The sequence below is a fragment of the Ornithodoros turicata genome, chromosome 2 (genome assembly GCF_037126465.1).
Source record: "Ornithodoros turicata isolate Travis chromosome 2, ASM3712646v1, whole genome shotgun sequence".
NCBI classification, from domain to species: Eukaryota; Metazoa; Arthropoda; class Arachnida; order Ixodida; family Argasidae; genus Ornithodoros; species Ornithodoros turicata.
Genome location: NC_088202.1, coordinates 28,662,001 through 28,677,454, shown reverse-complemented (window position 1 = coordinate 28,677,454; position 15,454 = coordinate 28,662,001). Strand labels below are relative to the sequence as shown.

Here is a 15,454-nt window from a genome sequence, read left to right as displayed (position 1 = left end):
CTTTATGCGGAAGAGACTCCAATCAGTTTTGGAGAAGTTAGATTGGTGAGACGTGTGGGTAAGCACTGTTAGCTTTCAGTTTAGGGGTCAATCTCTGAGTTTCTTTCGTATTGATCCACTCACTTGTGTGTGCTCAGACAAATTGGGCTAACAGTATGCCATTGATTCTGTGCTGTAACAATGCATTGCTCTCAGGAATGGTCCAAGAGGAAAGACTTATGCTCCAACTGACATTTAACTGGACAACTTTCAAACAACTACTGACAGTGCTTGTCAACAGTATTTAAAGTCCTCTTGAAGAGATCCTCGACACCTCTGCAAGCCGCTTTTATGCATTTCTGGGTACTATTACATTCACTGTGCAGAGTATGGTAGAGCCCTGCACCATCCGTGGATGGAAGTGGATATCCGCAAGATACTTGTGGATTCAGATGACAATTTAGCACTTTCTGCGGTGTGCGGATCGGATGCGGATGCGCACGTAGCGGATCGGATGGGGATATACCGCGTGCTGTAATTTTTCCGCCAGCAATTTATTTGTATTGCGCGCCGACAGCGAGTGCATGCTCGGGTTCACCTTTGACCATGCACGGCCAAGACAGGAGAGGAGGCATTCTGTCGTCTCGAACCACGCGAGCGCCGGTGAGGTAGCATTCCAGAAGTCTCTCTATATTGCGTTTGTTGAAAGGTTTACCTATGCTTGTCGTCGTGAGTCCTTCCGTGACATCATGGAGGACATGCTTCCGGTGGTCTTTACGCGTCTTTCGAAATGTGCGGATTTTGCGGATCGAATGCGGATGGTGCGTTTTGCTCAGCGGATCGGATGCGGATGTAAAGTGTTGTGTATGCTGTGGATGCGGGTCGGATGCGCATAACTTGTGCGTGGATGCGGGTCGGATGCGATACCTCAAATCTCATTCGCGCAGAGTATATACCTAAAATTGGTTAGAACAGAGAAATGCTGCTCAAGTAAGGGCTGCTGCTGCGACTGGACTCCAGCTGGTGCGACATAGAAACTAGAGATGACGTTAGAAGCACGTGATCTTCCTCTTTGGTAGGCTGGCTTGGAATGAGCAAATGATGCAAGTGATGTCATTCTACTTGTAGGAGGGAAGTGTTGTGTGTGTGTGTGCCACTAGTTTTGTGTGTGGAATGCACCTGCGTGGAATATATAATGGCAAAATTGCATATTTTGCAAAGTAATTTTTTGTAGCCTTCCTCTGGCGAGAGCTCAGACTTTTCGAGAATCTCTTTATGGTCCCTTCAACATCAGGTGTGATCTTTCTTATATGGAGACTTGTTCTATGATTCTACAGCAGTCTGTAAGTGTTTACTCTCCCTGTTAGCAGTGTCTTTGAGTTGCCTTCTAAAATACAAGAGGTGTAGGCAAAATTTGTCGTTTTGAATTTTGAAATTGTATTTTATGTATTGTGTAGACACAGTTCATGACATTTCATCGTTATTTGATCAACCCTTTGCAGTTCATGTGAGAAAGCATCAAGTTGAGTAAGGTGACGCCTATTGTTAAGCCTGGTACATGCATAATTCCAATTCATCGAAAACCTTCGGTTGAGCATATATCGCTATGAGAACTCAGTGGCACATGATTGTTCCTGATGTATTCTTCCTCTTGTGCAGGTTCTTTGCAGCATGGACAGCAACGTCATTTGTGATGCTCGTTGGAGTGTTCCAGCTTGAAGTAGTTCCTTACCTCGAGATTCTCTTTTCTGAGAACCTCCTCCTCATGACTGCAGTAGCTTTCACATGCATATGCAGTTCTATTGTGCGGTCTGGTCCTGGGATACCTGCTCCTCCTCCCACTGATGCGATGTCACAAGGCATAACGGTATGTATCCAAAGTCCTGGCTAATACAGGTTCATTTTGACCCAGAGTGGTGAGAGGATATTTGCAGGATATCTGTGCTACGACATTCTGTAAAACTCTTCAATTTCGCAAATCAGGTACATATTTGAGACCGCTAAGCTTTGTGAAATCTAGATACTAAAGTTTGTGGCTTGGTTGCCATGCTTTGTGATGAGCGTAAGGTTGCTCTTACTGTATTTCGTTAAAGCGTCTTTCTGGAGTCTGGGTGATGTTCACCCTCCAGCGATATTACCAGTGTGCTTGTAGAAATAGCCCACAGATGGTGCCGCAGCGCCCCCGAGCATAGCCTGAGCCAGCTGTGATCAAAACGCACCTCTGATCTGCTTGCTGCATAGGAATACTGCACCCTCGTACCTTGCTATGCTAAGATATAAGAACCTACAATAGACATTCAACTGCCACTCAGAGGGAAGCCAAGAATCCCTGTCTCCTCCGGTGGAGGGAACGAAGACATGCCAACAGACATTCTCTGTTTGTTTACATTGGGCCTCACAGATGCGGCGTGGCGCCATGTAGTTCTGGTTTCGAAATGCTGCTACATTTAACGTGCATATGATTGACACAAGCAGGCTGCACAGCATGACGAACTCTGTGTGCACCGGATTATCTGCCGGACTTACTTGCTCTGCTACGGGGCTTTCAAAGTCATAGTCGACAGTGTGATGGCAGTAACGCCGGAGTAACCAGAGTCTGGTGCAGACTGTCTTCATGTACAGCACGGACGCTTTTGAATGGGGCTGTTTTCCTCGATTCCCGGAAACTCAGTAACCTCATACGCTCCATACTGCCTGCTCACAGCAAGTGGGTTGCACAGTCAAGGTCCACGCATATTTCACTGTGCTCCATCCACGTGAACAGGCCATCCGGGTAGACAAATGCCAAGGGGATGAAGACTTGTTCTCTCTCTCCACCTTTGATGACCCACGTGGTGCCGAGCGTGCCGTGCCGGAATGAGAAACACTGTCACGAAGTTCGTAATTTAATTCGGTATTTGCTTGTAAAACTTCATTGCGAAGGTTGCAAATTTTGCCCTACTGACCGCAAAATCACTTTGTTATTTTGGTACATTCGCTATAAAGGAATTTGTTATAAATGTTCAAAATATACATTGAATCCTATGGGCGCCTGACCAAACCGCGAAAAACATTCCTCATAATGATCTTTTCACTATAAAGGTATTCATTGTAAAGGAGCTTGACTGTATGAACATCAGAAACTCACCAATGGGAAACTACCTTGAGCTGCTTGAGCGGTGAGTCTGCGAGGCACCTAGTAAGCAAAGCAGGCAAACTCAAGAATAATGCTAATTGTCTGTGCACTTCTCGCTGATTTGTCCTTCACATGTACATCAACCCAAATTTCTAGTCAGTGTCGAAAATTCATTTTTTCCCCAAATGTCAGCACAAAAATGAGAACACATTACAACTAGGGGTGTGCGAATCCGAATATTTTAAGTCGAATCGAATATCGAATCGAATGGGGGGAAAAATTCCGAATACCGAATCGAATATCGAATATTCGTGCAAAATTTACAATATGTGACTTTCGCACTAAAAGTTTTTATTTTGTGGCCCATGGCTTTAGTAGTGCTGGCTTTTTTCTGGCATTAACTTGCCACAAGAGAGAGACGCAATTCTTCTGTTTAAAGCCCCTGCTCTTTAATTTTACATGAGAGTGCTTCCTGCTTTTCAGGTGAGCCTACACTTACTGGAGTGCTGGAATGGTTATCTTCATTTCAAAATTGTATGCGAGGCAGTAGCACGTTATACGATGAGGCTGTAATTGTTTCAGACAACCACAGGCCATTTGTGAAACAAACGAATTGGCATCCTGCCTCAGCTTTGCCATGAACACCTTTAGTTTCTTTGCACTCGCCCTAGGAAGTTGCACTACTGAAACTTTAGACGTAAAGGACATCTTTAAGACACCCTTCTTGCTCGTGGACTGTAGTCATTATTCGAGAGTCCTAACTTTTTAAAGGCAACCTCACAGACATCAAGTCAGTCCCTCGTCGGCACCGGTAAACTGCATGTGGGAGGGGCGCCACCCCTTCCACAGACTGTCTACAAAACTAACTTTGGATAACGTTATCTTAAACTAAACACCGTCCCGCCTGTGTTGGTCCTGCACCAAGGGCAATTTCTTAAAGCAGGCTTCACCTCATGCACAGAAGCATCAGGTGAAGCCCACTTTCGGGTTGTGTCGTTCATATTCGTGGAATAGTCGAATATTCAAAAACTCGAATATTGGATATTCGATTAGCGAATCGAATAGATCGAGCGTTTGATATTCTATTCGAATTCGAGAATTCGATTATTCGCACACCTCTAATTACAACTAATCTTTGCTAGTGTAGTGCTGTTGCTGTTGACATTCACAAGTGAATTAATGGCTGCAAAGATTGCTGCACAGGAAATACCAACAATATCCTTGTTGCCACTGCTGTTGTTATGGTCTGAGCATTTTTAATGTTAGTTTAACCATCGGAAGATATTTGGAAGTGTTTGCAAGTCGCAGGCGATCTTCAACTAAAGCTGTTGTCGACAGAGCGATCGTTGTCATCAGCAACAACATCTGTGCTATGGCTGTTTTCAGCTACATCATTAGAAATGCAGCATAATAGATGCTGCTTGCTATGGTGACATTGTTAACATTCCACAAGTCTGTAGAAACCTGAAATATGACCAACAGGGTCATGTTGTAGTTAGATTTGGTCCACTTGAAGCACAATGTGCAATATGTATGAGGCTAGATGAGTACAGAACGTTCAGGTATTTTCTGCTCCCTGGTTCATCAGGAACAGTTCAAATGCATTCAATATTGGAGGCTAATACTACCACAACTCATTATTTCATTCTTGATCTGAATAATATTTTGTTGAATACTTCGGATAGATACATTAGGGCCTGGAAGTTCACGAAACATGCATACTTTTATAATGCGTCCTATCTCATATCCTAATGTTTCTCCACACATTACCAATCACAATGACAGAGTTCTGCAATGTTTCATGTGCCATATAATAGTCATATAATAAGATGGTTAGATTCATATTATATCATATTTTGGTGCCATTTGAACCAGTTCTTTTAATGTTTTCAATTCCCGCTATTTTACCACTGCTCACGCGTCATTTTAAAAGGAAGGTCACCAGCCCAGAACCTGTGTTCCAACTGCATGTTTAAGTTACTACGCTGCTTTTAGGCTGCTTCGCCCCGCGCCATGGACAGATTGCTCACGAAAGTTCACGAAGCGCTGATTGTCCTTGACCTTAATGTCAGCTGCGTGTTACCGTTGTTGTCAAACAAGAAGTGTGGCAATCTGTATGGGGAACATGGCGCACAAGATACACTGATACACGGGCTGTCTGTGCGAAACGAAAGTACTTAGATTGGGTCACGCGTGCAGCACTGTTGGCAACACAAGTTTTGTCAGTTCTCCAGGGTTACATGTACCTTTGAGCAGTTAGGACCGTGCACAGTACCAACACCACCACGACTTGACATAACAATTAAGGGTCAGCCAATCGGGATCGTGTTTTCAACGACCGTAGCCGATCACGAACATGCTTTTACTGGTAGTTTCTCTGGAGAAGAACCACAGTCAACCGTCGTCTGCAAGTTATGATTGAACATCCCTGCGTACTAAGTAGGAAAACTTAGAAATACAGCGCAAAACAGTCTCAGTCTTCCTTGAAAGTGATTTTCTGGAAAGCATGGTAGAAAGTGCACAGAAACACGGACAGAAGAAGACGACACCACCTGCGCTACTCACAACTCTATTATCATCAAAAGACACAAAACACTGACATCGCGGCGCCCCCTACAGCAGCAACAGCTTCAATCAGGGTCATCTCAAACAGAGATAAGTGGGCCGGTTTCACGTCAGTTCAGGCACGGAGGTCCCATCGACCTCTTGGATTTTCATTATTTTTTTATATTTAGAAGCTCATCGTACATGATGACCAACAGCGGTAAAATGAATAATTTCTACGAAATAGTTTTCGCGCAAAAAAATCCAGAAAATCCGGCCCTGAATTCGAGTGTTTCAGTTTTGCCCTGTTTGCACGCGTATATCTCCCGAGTTTTAAAAGATACTGCAGTGAATCTTTTTAATGCTTTAGTATGCCTACAGGCCAGCAGTCCAAGTGCAAATTTTGGCGCGCAGGAGCAACGCTCTATAATATAAAAAATGGCGAACATGCTCTCTCGTGCGGTTTTGTTCCAATTTCGACGCATGATTTCTCTGACTGTAGATATTCCTCATTACTCTATTTGGCATCATTTCACTCAGCTTTTAATGCTCTTTCATGTGGTATATATATCGTGCGTATATCCCCTACAGCTATCTGCTGAAACAGGCAAATGTTAAGGTATATTTCGAAAAAACAAGGATTTTGAGCGTCCGTTTCTCGAAAAGGCCCCTTTTTATTTCATTTATATTTTGCCAGGACATGGCCCGATGTTAGACCTTTCATTTTACGTAAAAACATCCTGCTTCAAAAGACATACACTGGCGATTAGAACATTAAAACGCGGCCCTAGTCTGCTCGTGTATTTGTCGGAGCTCGGCTGCCGGTACCGTGGGATTGCGGGCCTCCTGTCGATGTCGTACAAGAAAGGGACAACTTTGTGTAATCAAAAGTGGTAGTTTATGTCGATATATTTATAAGACTGCGAAAAAGCAGTATTTTGCAATGACAGCGACAAATGATTTCACAAATTTTCTATGAAAATGTCACTCTTCTGCACTCACTGTCCACAGTACTAGCTATAAACGTTTCTCGACCTAGACTTTCCGGTGTCCTGCTTTGCCACGCATGCGAACCCTGTATGCCACTTTGATGCAGTATAGGTTTACCCATTGTTTTTTTTTTTTTTTTGCATTGTAAAAGAAGCCATTTCCTCAGCCCGTATATGTGGAGTAAATGGACGCGCGTTAGGTGTTTTGGCAAGCACGTTATCGCATCTTGTGACTATAAGATTACGAGATGACGTCTCGCTCGATTGAACGCAAGTTAGGTGTCATGACATGGTGCTTGATTCCTGTCACACCGATCCTGTCACACGCATTTTTGTCGTGGCCTGTTCCTGAACAGCCATGTCGCGCTCACAAAAGTAGATTTGGAGAGCTCATACAGCCTATGCCGATTTTTAAAATGGCTCGCCGCTCCATCTGACACGTAAATCATTAGCAGCAAGAAGAACATTCTCGTCAAGACATTCTTCAATAGCTATGGAAGCTAACAGTGACTGTGCTGAATCGTGACAGAAGTCTTCGCTCACCACACCAAAACTGTGCGTTTCCGTGCCAGCTGTTACCACACATGTGAATATGGAAATCTGTTTTCCACAGTGGCACGCTTGTATTTCGCTAGGTATGGCTATACTGTCCAGTTTTGAACGAAATCGAAGTGCATTAGGTGCGTATCCCGTATGGCTCTGCTCTGAATGTATCTAATGTAACTATGACAAATGCGAGAACCCGCCCACTTCCCTAGCTCTGAGAAGGAATGTACTGCTGCAAGTTCAGCACACACACGCATTTCGTGCTAAAAGCCCTCTGCCAACTTAAAAATATCGTAAAATGAAGTAAACCAAGCTTCGCAGGAACTTGCGGGAACCCTGGAAAAAAGCAATTCCTAACTCGATATTTATTTGTGCAGTATTGGTATCACCGTGTACACAGCTTGCAAGAGTGAGGCTTTACCTTCGCTGACCATTAAGTTTGACCTAGCCTTTGAAATACGGCTTTACGGCAACGTAGGATTTCATTATGATGCTTTATTGGGAATCACTAACTCCCAGAAGTGAATTATTTCTTCAGCAGGTAAGGCTAAGGCCAGAGAACCTTGCTCAAACAAAGGGAGCATCGACACGAGGCCCGCCATGCCATGGTACAGGCAGCCAGGCTCCGACAAATACGCACGCAGACTAGGGCCGCGTTTTAACGTGCTAATCGCCAGTGTACGCCTTTTGAAGCAGAATTTTTTAACGTAAGATGGAAGGTCTAACATCGGGCCATGTCCTGGCAAAATATAAAAGAAATAAAAATGGGCTTTTTCGAGAAACGGATGCTCAAAATCCTTGTTTTTTCGAAATATACCTTGATATTTGCTTGTCTCAGCATATACCTGTAGGGGGTACACGCACGATATATATACCAGATGAAAGAGCATTAAAAGCTGAGTGAAGTGATATCAAATAGGGTAGTGAGAAACATCTATAGTCAGAGAAATCACGCGTCGAAGTTTGAACAAAACCGCACGAGAGAGCATGTTCGCCATTTTTTATATCACTGAGCGTTGCTCCTGCGCGCCAAAATTTGCGCTCGGACTGCTGGCCTGTAGGCATACTGCAGCATAAAAAAAATTGACTGCAGTATCTTTTAAGACTCGGGAAATATACGCGTGCAAACACTGCAAAACTGAAACACTCGAATTCAAGGCTTTTTTTGCGTGAAAAATATTTCGTATAAATTATTCATTTTACCGCTGTTGGTCATCATGTACGATGAGCTTCAAAATATAAAAAAATAATGAAAATCCAAGGGGTCGATGGGACCTCCCTGCCTGAACTGACGTGAAACCGGCCAGTGGCCTCCATGCGCTGCTATCAAGGAAGAAAATCTCCGATAATGTGACCGATAATGTCCCTCTCCGATAATGTGACCGATGCCTGACTCACACTGAGTCAGGCAGGAAAATTGAATCAGTGTCATTTGTCTGTAGGAACTACAGGAAGCACATTCCAGTTTACTCAAGTCTACCCAGATGATTTTGTGCAGTGGTAGCAGAAAAAAAAGTGCAAAATTGGATATTTGAGAGGCAAGAATGAAAAATATAACTGAAATTGATTAAAGCCATATAGTACTGTACACATAGTTAATTTTGCGTTCCTAGTAACTTGTCAATTTGGGTTGTGGCATGTTCAGGGAATACGTTGCGGATCCTATCTTGCAAAATATGTCCGGTCTGGTAAATACCATGGACTGCTTCTGGCACACACAGCTGTCAAGTAGTGAGCAATATAATTAATTTATAATAATATAAAGTAGTGAGTCACTGGCTTTGTAAAACTTACCTGTATCGCTCTTTGCTTTTGGGTTTTATGATTTTTGCAACTTAGTGTGAAAATCGCGTGACATTTGCACAAAGGTTCATGGGGACATCGAATGCTTCCTCCTCCATTTCACGTGTCATGGACGATTTTTGGATGAAATTTAGGCAGTCTGATGTGCACTACCATCGTTTTAGACGATGAGCCTAGAAAACAGAATTTTTATTGTTTTGCGGTTACAATACACCACTCTGCCAGTGCACGAAAGCTCACAGGCTAAAGTATATCTACATGATGTTACTGTCTCCCACATTGACGACTACCACCACCTATCAGTCAATCGTGTTCGCAATCTGTCGCATCACCGATTAGGGAGCACATGGGTCTAGGCAACGCCATCTAGATACAGAACGTGTGCTTACAGCCTCCTCTTCCTCCTGCTCTACGTCGACATATATAGTCAGAATTCGTCAGCTGCTGCAATTCGCCGTTCTGTGAATTCAAGAACTCTGATACGATTGCAGCTATCTTAGAACCTGTAGACGAAAAGTGCAGCACGGTTTCCAGAAAATCAGCCATGGGAAAGATATGGGACCGCTTTGAGCTTCACTTTAAAGTTTAGTACGCGGGGGGTTCCATCACTGCTCCCAGGCGACGGTGGCTCGTCTCCATGGCTACGACCGCTGAAAGCTCGTTTGTGATTGGCTACCTCTGTCGGAGACCTGATCCTGAGTGGCTGACTATTAGTTGTTACGTCACGCCAACGAGTAAGCAGGTTTTCTCTATCTAGGTGGTGTTGGTCTAGGGCAGTGAATGACCTGGGGAATTCTAACATGCATCCCAATTCCATGAAAGCTGCTCTTCATGACAGGCTTCTCTCTTCTTTAGAGTGTTATGATTGAGAGACTGGGTAGCACGACGTTGCACGTCATAGTTGTCGTGCCCGCTTAGTCATCACATGAAGTGGGAAACGCCCCCCGGTGCTATTACATAGATAGGAGACTCGTGTCTTCATCGAGGCTCGGGCAACAAGAAGAAAGAGGGTGTGCGGCCACCGTTTATTTTTATACCTCATGAGCCGCTAGCAGCCCTGATTTCTCTTACACATTTCCTACACATGGCGCTGCATATGAATAACATACATAAGAATATAACTGTGATTTCCAGGGAGTAGAATTTGTTGTACATGAATAGCAAAAAATATGTTCAGCGGCATAGTGAAAAATATGGTTTTGCAAAAAAAGCAAAGAATGCCACTTATCTTTTGCAAATTCTGACACCCCTTCCTTTTGTAACCTGTATGAATATTTTGTGGGACTTCGGCTTTGCGGAAATGAGGTGATGACTTGCAAGGAAAAAAAAAAATTGTCCTTCATACTGCTTTCACTTATTGGTAGGTGGAGGAAGTCCAGGAGCCCACCAAGTGTGGAGTGTGCCATGTGGTTCGGCCAGCCAGGTGCAGCCATTGTTCCATGTGTGGGCACTGTGTCTTGCGCAGGGATCATCATTGTGTATGGTAAGTTCCTTTCCATCTTCCTTCATTCACCAGGCACGAGCACACAAATTATGATGTGCTTTAATAGCACTGTGCTCGTTTTTCCCATTCTGCCTTTGCAGTTTTTATTTTAAGAATTTCAATCGTGCCGACAGGCTAGGTGTCTATGTACTACATTTATGGCCACTTCCAGTAGCCAGTCTGAGGTAATTCGATGGTTTACTCCCAAGATATGTGCGATGCTGCTATATTTTTGACTACCGTATTTGCACGATTCTAACGTGCCCCCGAGTCTAACGTGCAGGTGAATTTATCTGAGAAAAATTCAAAAACTTGCCAAAAATGCTACATAACTCTTCAAAAACACATTTATGACCAGAAGATGCAGTTACGTGGTGAGAATATGACTAGCACATACAGTGAAAAAGCAAAAATAAGTACTATATGACTAGAAGTAAAAAGATCGTTATCAGATCATTCAGTTTCGCTCTCGGAGCCGGCCAAGTTTCCTTTGTCGCTGTCGAGAGACCACAAGTAGTCGTCCTCACTTCCATCCAAAGGAAATCCCGCATTTTTTAAATGCTTTTGCAACCATGGACATCAGTTGCTTCCAGGCACCACACACCTACCTTATGAGTTTGCCGATTGTGACCTTCTTTACTCTTCCTGCCGGGGTTAACGCGTGGTCGTCACCAAGAAGCCACTCATTGTATGCTGCACGCACGTTATCTTTAATGGGCTTATTTAAACGAACATACTGTGGCTGGAGTTGGGAAGTCATCCCTCCAGGGATGATTACAAGGTCCGTGCGGCATGCAGCCAACTTGTCTTTAACACGTTCACTAATGTGAGACCGGAAATCATCCAAAACCAGCATTCAGCGCACCCCCAGTTCGGCTCCAGGCCTCTTCCGCCACACGGAGTCAATCCAGTCAATGACCAAATCATGGTCCATCCAACATTTCGGTTGGACACTGACCTCCACGTCTTCAGGAAACGTCATATCCTTAGGCAGAGTCTTTGTTTTGAAAATTAAGGAGGACTTGAGCTTCTACCCGTCCGCCGTGCAACACAACATCGCAGTGATCCTGCTCTTTTCGTTTCCGGACGAAAGGAGCCGCACTTGCTTTGCACCTTTTGTATCCACGATGTAGTTCGACGGCATGTAAAAAAATATTGGCGTTTGGTCAGCGTTTCCAATCTGACCCGGCACGGTAGTCGTTTGCCCTGCGAAGTCAGATAACAAACTTCTAGAACTCAGTCAACTTTTCCTGGTATTCCTTGGGAAGCCTTTGGCAGATGCTTGTTCTTCGCCTCAGCGAAAACCCTTTTAATTTCATGAACTTCGAAATCCAGCTCCAGATGGCTCAAAAGCAAGATGGCAGAATCTCGTAGGAGCGAGCCAGTTGGAGCGCCTTCACTTTTATGATCTCCGTGGAGACGGGACGTTGACCTAGCCGGAATTTCGTAATGTATAATCTGCAAGAGCGTCTTCCAGCTGGGGAAACTGACCTTGTCACCTCTCACGACCTTGTCAACACTCACCTTTCACCGCTTTTCCACTGTCTTGACTGCACCACCCGTAACGTTCAAGCTTAGGCCAGTTAGTCTCACGCACCGGTGTGTTGTGTACATATAGGGTAAGCTCTCTTCTAAAGAAATGCTGGTCATCTTGCATACAACGCACCATAATTTCATACTTTTCCACCAACGAGACGACGCCATCTTTGCTAAACAACGAAAACAGTGCCGCTAAAACATGCAAACACACAAACAGACACGAAAAAGGGACCCTATTGGTCGGAGGAGTGGCAGCCTTGCTCGCAGGCTGCTATCTTCTCAGTGGAGTGACGTAGGACCCTTACCAAACACGATAACCTCATTGAGGAAGCTCAATGGCGGGCAGCGATTGTGACCACAGCGCAGTCTCGATTGGGTCGCTCGTTTTGCTAGCCTATCGACTCATTATGTTGACTCGTCTTGTTTAGTTGAACGAGCATAGGGACTGTGCGACAAACTGGTGGCGCCGCGATGCGGCCTCCGGAGAAAGTACCTGGCGTGATAGCCGCCGCGTAGCCAGCTTTGTTTGCATGTGAAGTGCGGGCATCTTTTTTTGCCACAGCATCGCTAACTGTGCCAGTACCTAAAAGAACTCTTCGTTAGGGACCAGATGCTTCATTTCTCGTGATTTCTACGCTTCCAATACCATCGAGGTCACTAGGCTCGCAGCGAATAGCGTTTGTGACGCGCGTTCGGCCATTGCATGATGTGTGCATAACATGGGCGGATGTATTCTATTTCTTTTGTTCTAGTTTCAATGAAACTGAATGAGGACCTGCAAAATGATCAATGATTTACAGTTGCCACTTTCGTGACGATGAAACGCCGCTGGACACTGTATCACCGTCAAATACACCGACCAAAGGGCAACCTATTTCGAGATAATGATTGAGGTGTTTCATCGCACGTGCCCAGAGCCGATATTGCTCCCGGTATGACGTGTCTCACAGTGAGAACAGAAGTTCTACGTTGTCCAAAATGTTTACGCACTGATCATTCACAGCTGTCGTGGCGCAAGCCTACGGCGGTAGCCGAGGTAAAAACTCGTATACTCTCTTCTTTGAGGATCTCTTTAGCGTTATTGTATCTGAGGATACTGGAAAAACTGCAGTACAAGTTCAGGCAATACGTTGTGACCCCACGTGTTTATTTGTATGGATAAAACGGACGCACGATGTAAATTTCAGTGACGAAGCTATGTGTGTGCAAAGACGACGAAAGCAATACGAGACTCAGTCAAAAACATGATATTGCAAATGGCTGGAGTCAGAGGAATACACGTGTATAGCCTTCGCTAGCAAGCCAGGATTTTGTGAGGAGTCAAATAACCACCCTCTCGACGTATCACTTACAGGTGTTTTGACCGGACAGATGCGAGTGGCTGTTCTCCTTCCGTACTGTTAGATGCATTATAAATACGGTGGTTGCTTCTGTGCAGTTTGTCTCCATTCTCTTCGTTCGCGCCCCAGAAAGGTTCCACATTATTTTCACTTCGAAAATTGGCCCTTCTAATTACGGCGGTCGCCACGCAAGCTACGGTTCCACTTGAGAATGCATAGAACGGGCGGCGTGTTATCACGTCGGATACGTCCAAGACCGCCACTTGCGGCGCTGTCGCGACGGAGCAGCGCGCCCCCTTTAGGTGTCGCACGGTCCCTATAGCGATTAAGCCCCCTGGTCTACCCCGCTCACAAGTGTGAAGAGGACATCCTTGACATAGTGCACTCTCGTGGTTGAAACTTCTGCTTGTACATAGATCATGTTGTGAAAACATTCTGCGCATAACATTAAAGACTGTCCTTCACTTTGCTGACCAAGAGCGAGGGAGGCTCCGCCTCCAAATGTGCGCCAATAGGAGGACTCGCCTGCAGCCTCTGCTCTTGCCTGACAGATGGTGCACCGGTAGTGCTCGGCTCGGGATATGTGACACGCAGTCGTCTGCTTCTTCCAGTAGCGCTACGACCTTGAGACTGACCCGCAGCCTCCGCTTTCGTGTAAAAGATAGCGCAACATTGGCGTGGCGCTCAGTAAGGGCATGTGTGATCACGATAGCTTTGAGCCTTGAGACTGACTGGTAACCTAAATTCTGATGACTCAGCGACAACCACCACTGCATAGTTTTGACGATTATGCTTTATAGATGTGTTATTACCAAATTTTTGGGGAGTTCGACGTTTCGCTCCACTCTTATGCATGAACATTGCCTCAGCTCACGAAAACAGGAAAGAAATGTTGCTGCTTGTTCTACTCCTCGTACTGAAATAAATCATTTAAAATAATTGTACTGTGTTTCTTTTCTTTTTTTTTTAGTTTTTGTAAGTAGTTACGGAAGTGTGTGCCCTTTTTTCGCTATTTATTTGCATTTAGTGCTGAAACTGTGTGTGCACAAGCGTTGAAAGTAAAGTTAGATGTTTAGCTCCACTCTTATGCCTGAACACTGCCTTAGTGCACTGCTAAATGTAACTGCATAGTTGGTCAAACATGTCCACACCCTGCATGTACTTTCTGTACTGGATTACAGCATTGGGACATTCAATCATTGCCTGCGTGCCGTCTTTTTGTGTCCCCTGAACAAGACTCGTCTTTCTTGGGTTCGTCGATGTCGACAGCAAGTTGACATGCTTTGTGTCATGCCACTGAATTGCTGCAGAGTTCCCATTTACGAACTAAATGTGGTCTTCCTTCTCCATGCTGTTCTTTGCTTTTAGAGCCACAGGCAGTCCCTTGCGGTTGCTCTGAACTGTTCCGCATGCGAAAATTCAATCTGCATACAGGTTGTCCACAAGCATGGTCGTACTGAAGTTGTTGAGAACTACAAGCTTGTTTTCATTCCTTAGCATTGTTGACAATTCTGTGCCCACACTTTGTATCCCCTTTTTGTTGGCGTCATTGGCATGTATTGCTTTAGTGTGGAGTGCCCTTGAAAAGAACCATAGAGACTCATCCACAAACTGGAAGGGGTGACGGACACAGCTCATAGAGAAATGCTTCACCCAGTTCATCGATCAGCGGATGCAGCTTGTACAGTTTGTCATGTTTTGGGTCTGTTCTTTGCTGATTCTTTCAGTTGTCATTGGTGTGAAGTGCTTGAAGAAGCTTCTCAAACCTCCCAGTGTCATGACACTGTTTACTGACGGAGCACTCAGCTCAGGGTCTGATGACCAGTACAGGCGATAATTGGCTCGTGGGATTAGAGCCATCTTGATAAAAAGTTGAATAAATGCACGCATTTCTTCAACTGTAGTTGCTGTCCGCTCTGTAATATTCCTTTCAGTAGCATACAGGTTTGTCTCTTCGACTACCGTATTTTCTCGAATCTAAGATGACCCCCCACCCACTTCGTGACATGCAATTTTGGAAAAAAAGTTAATAAACAAAAAACAGTCGGTAAGTCGAGAGTAGGAAGGAGACTGCTTATTCGCTGTCATCATTCAGAGAAACTGTTCTCCTTGTCAC

At 44.7% G+C, this 15,454-nt stretch overlaps 1 protein-coding gene across 1 annotated transcript in view; it reads left to right on the top strand.

Annotated features, from left to right (window-relative positions):
* Positions 1 to 15,454, top strand: part of LOC135385259 (palmitoyltransferase ZDHHC23-B-like) — a 71,210-nt gene that overhangs the window by 6,246 nt on the left and 49,510 nt on the right. The window contains exons 3-4 of the mRNA XM_064614462.1: positions 1,639 to 1,846; positions 10,341 to 10,459. Of these exons, the coding sequence (XP_064470532.1) occupies positions 1,639 to 1,846; positions 10,341 to 10,459 (327 nt within the window). The remainder of the gene's footprint in view (positions 1 to 1,638; positions 1,847 to 10,340; positions 10,460 to 15,454) is intronic.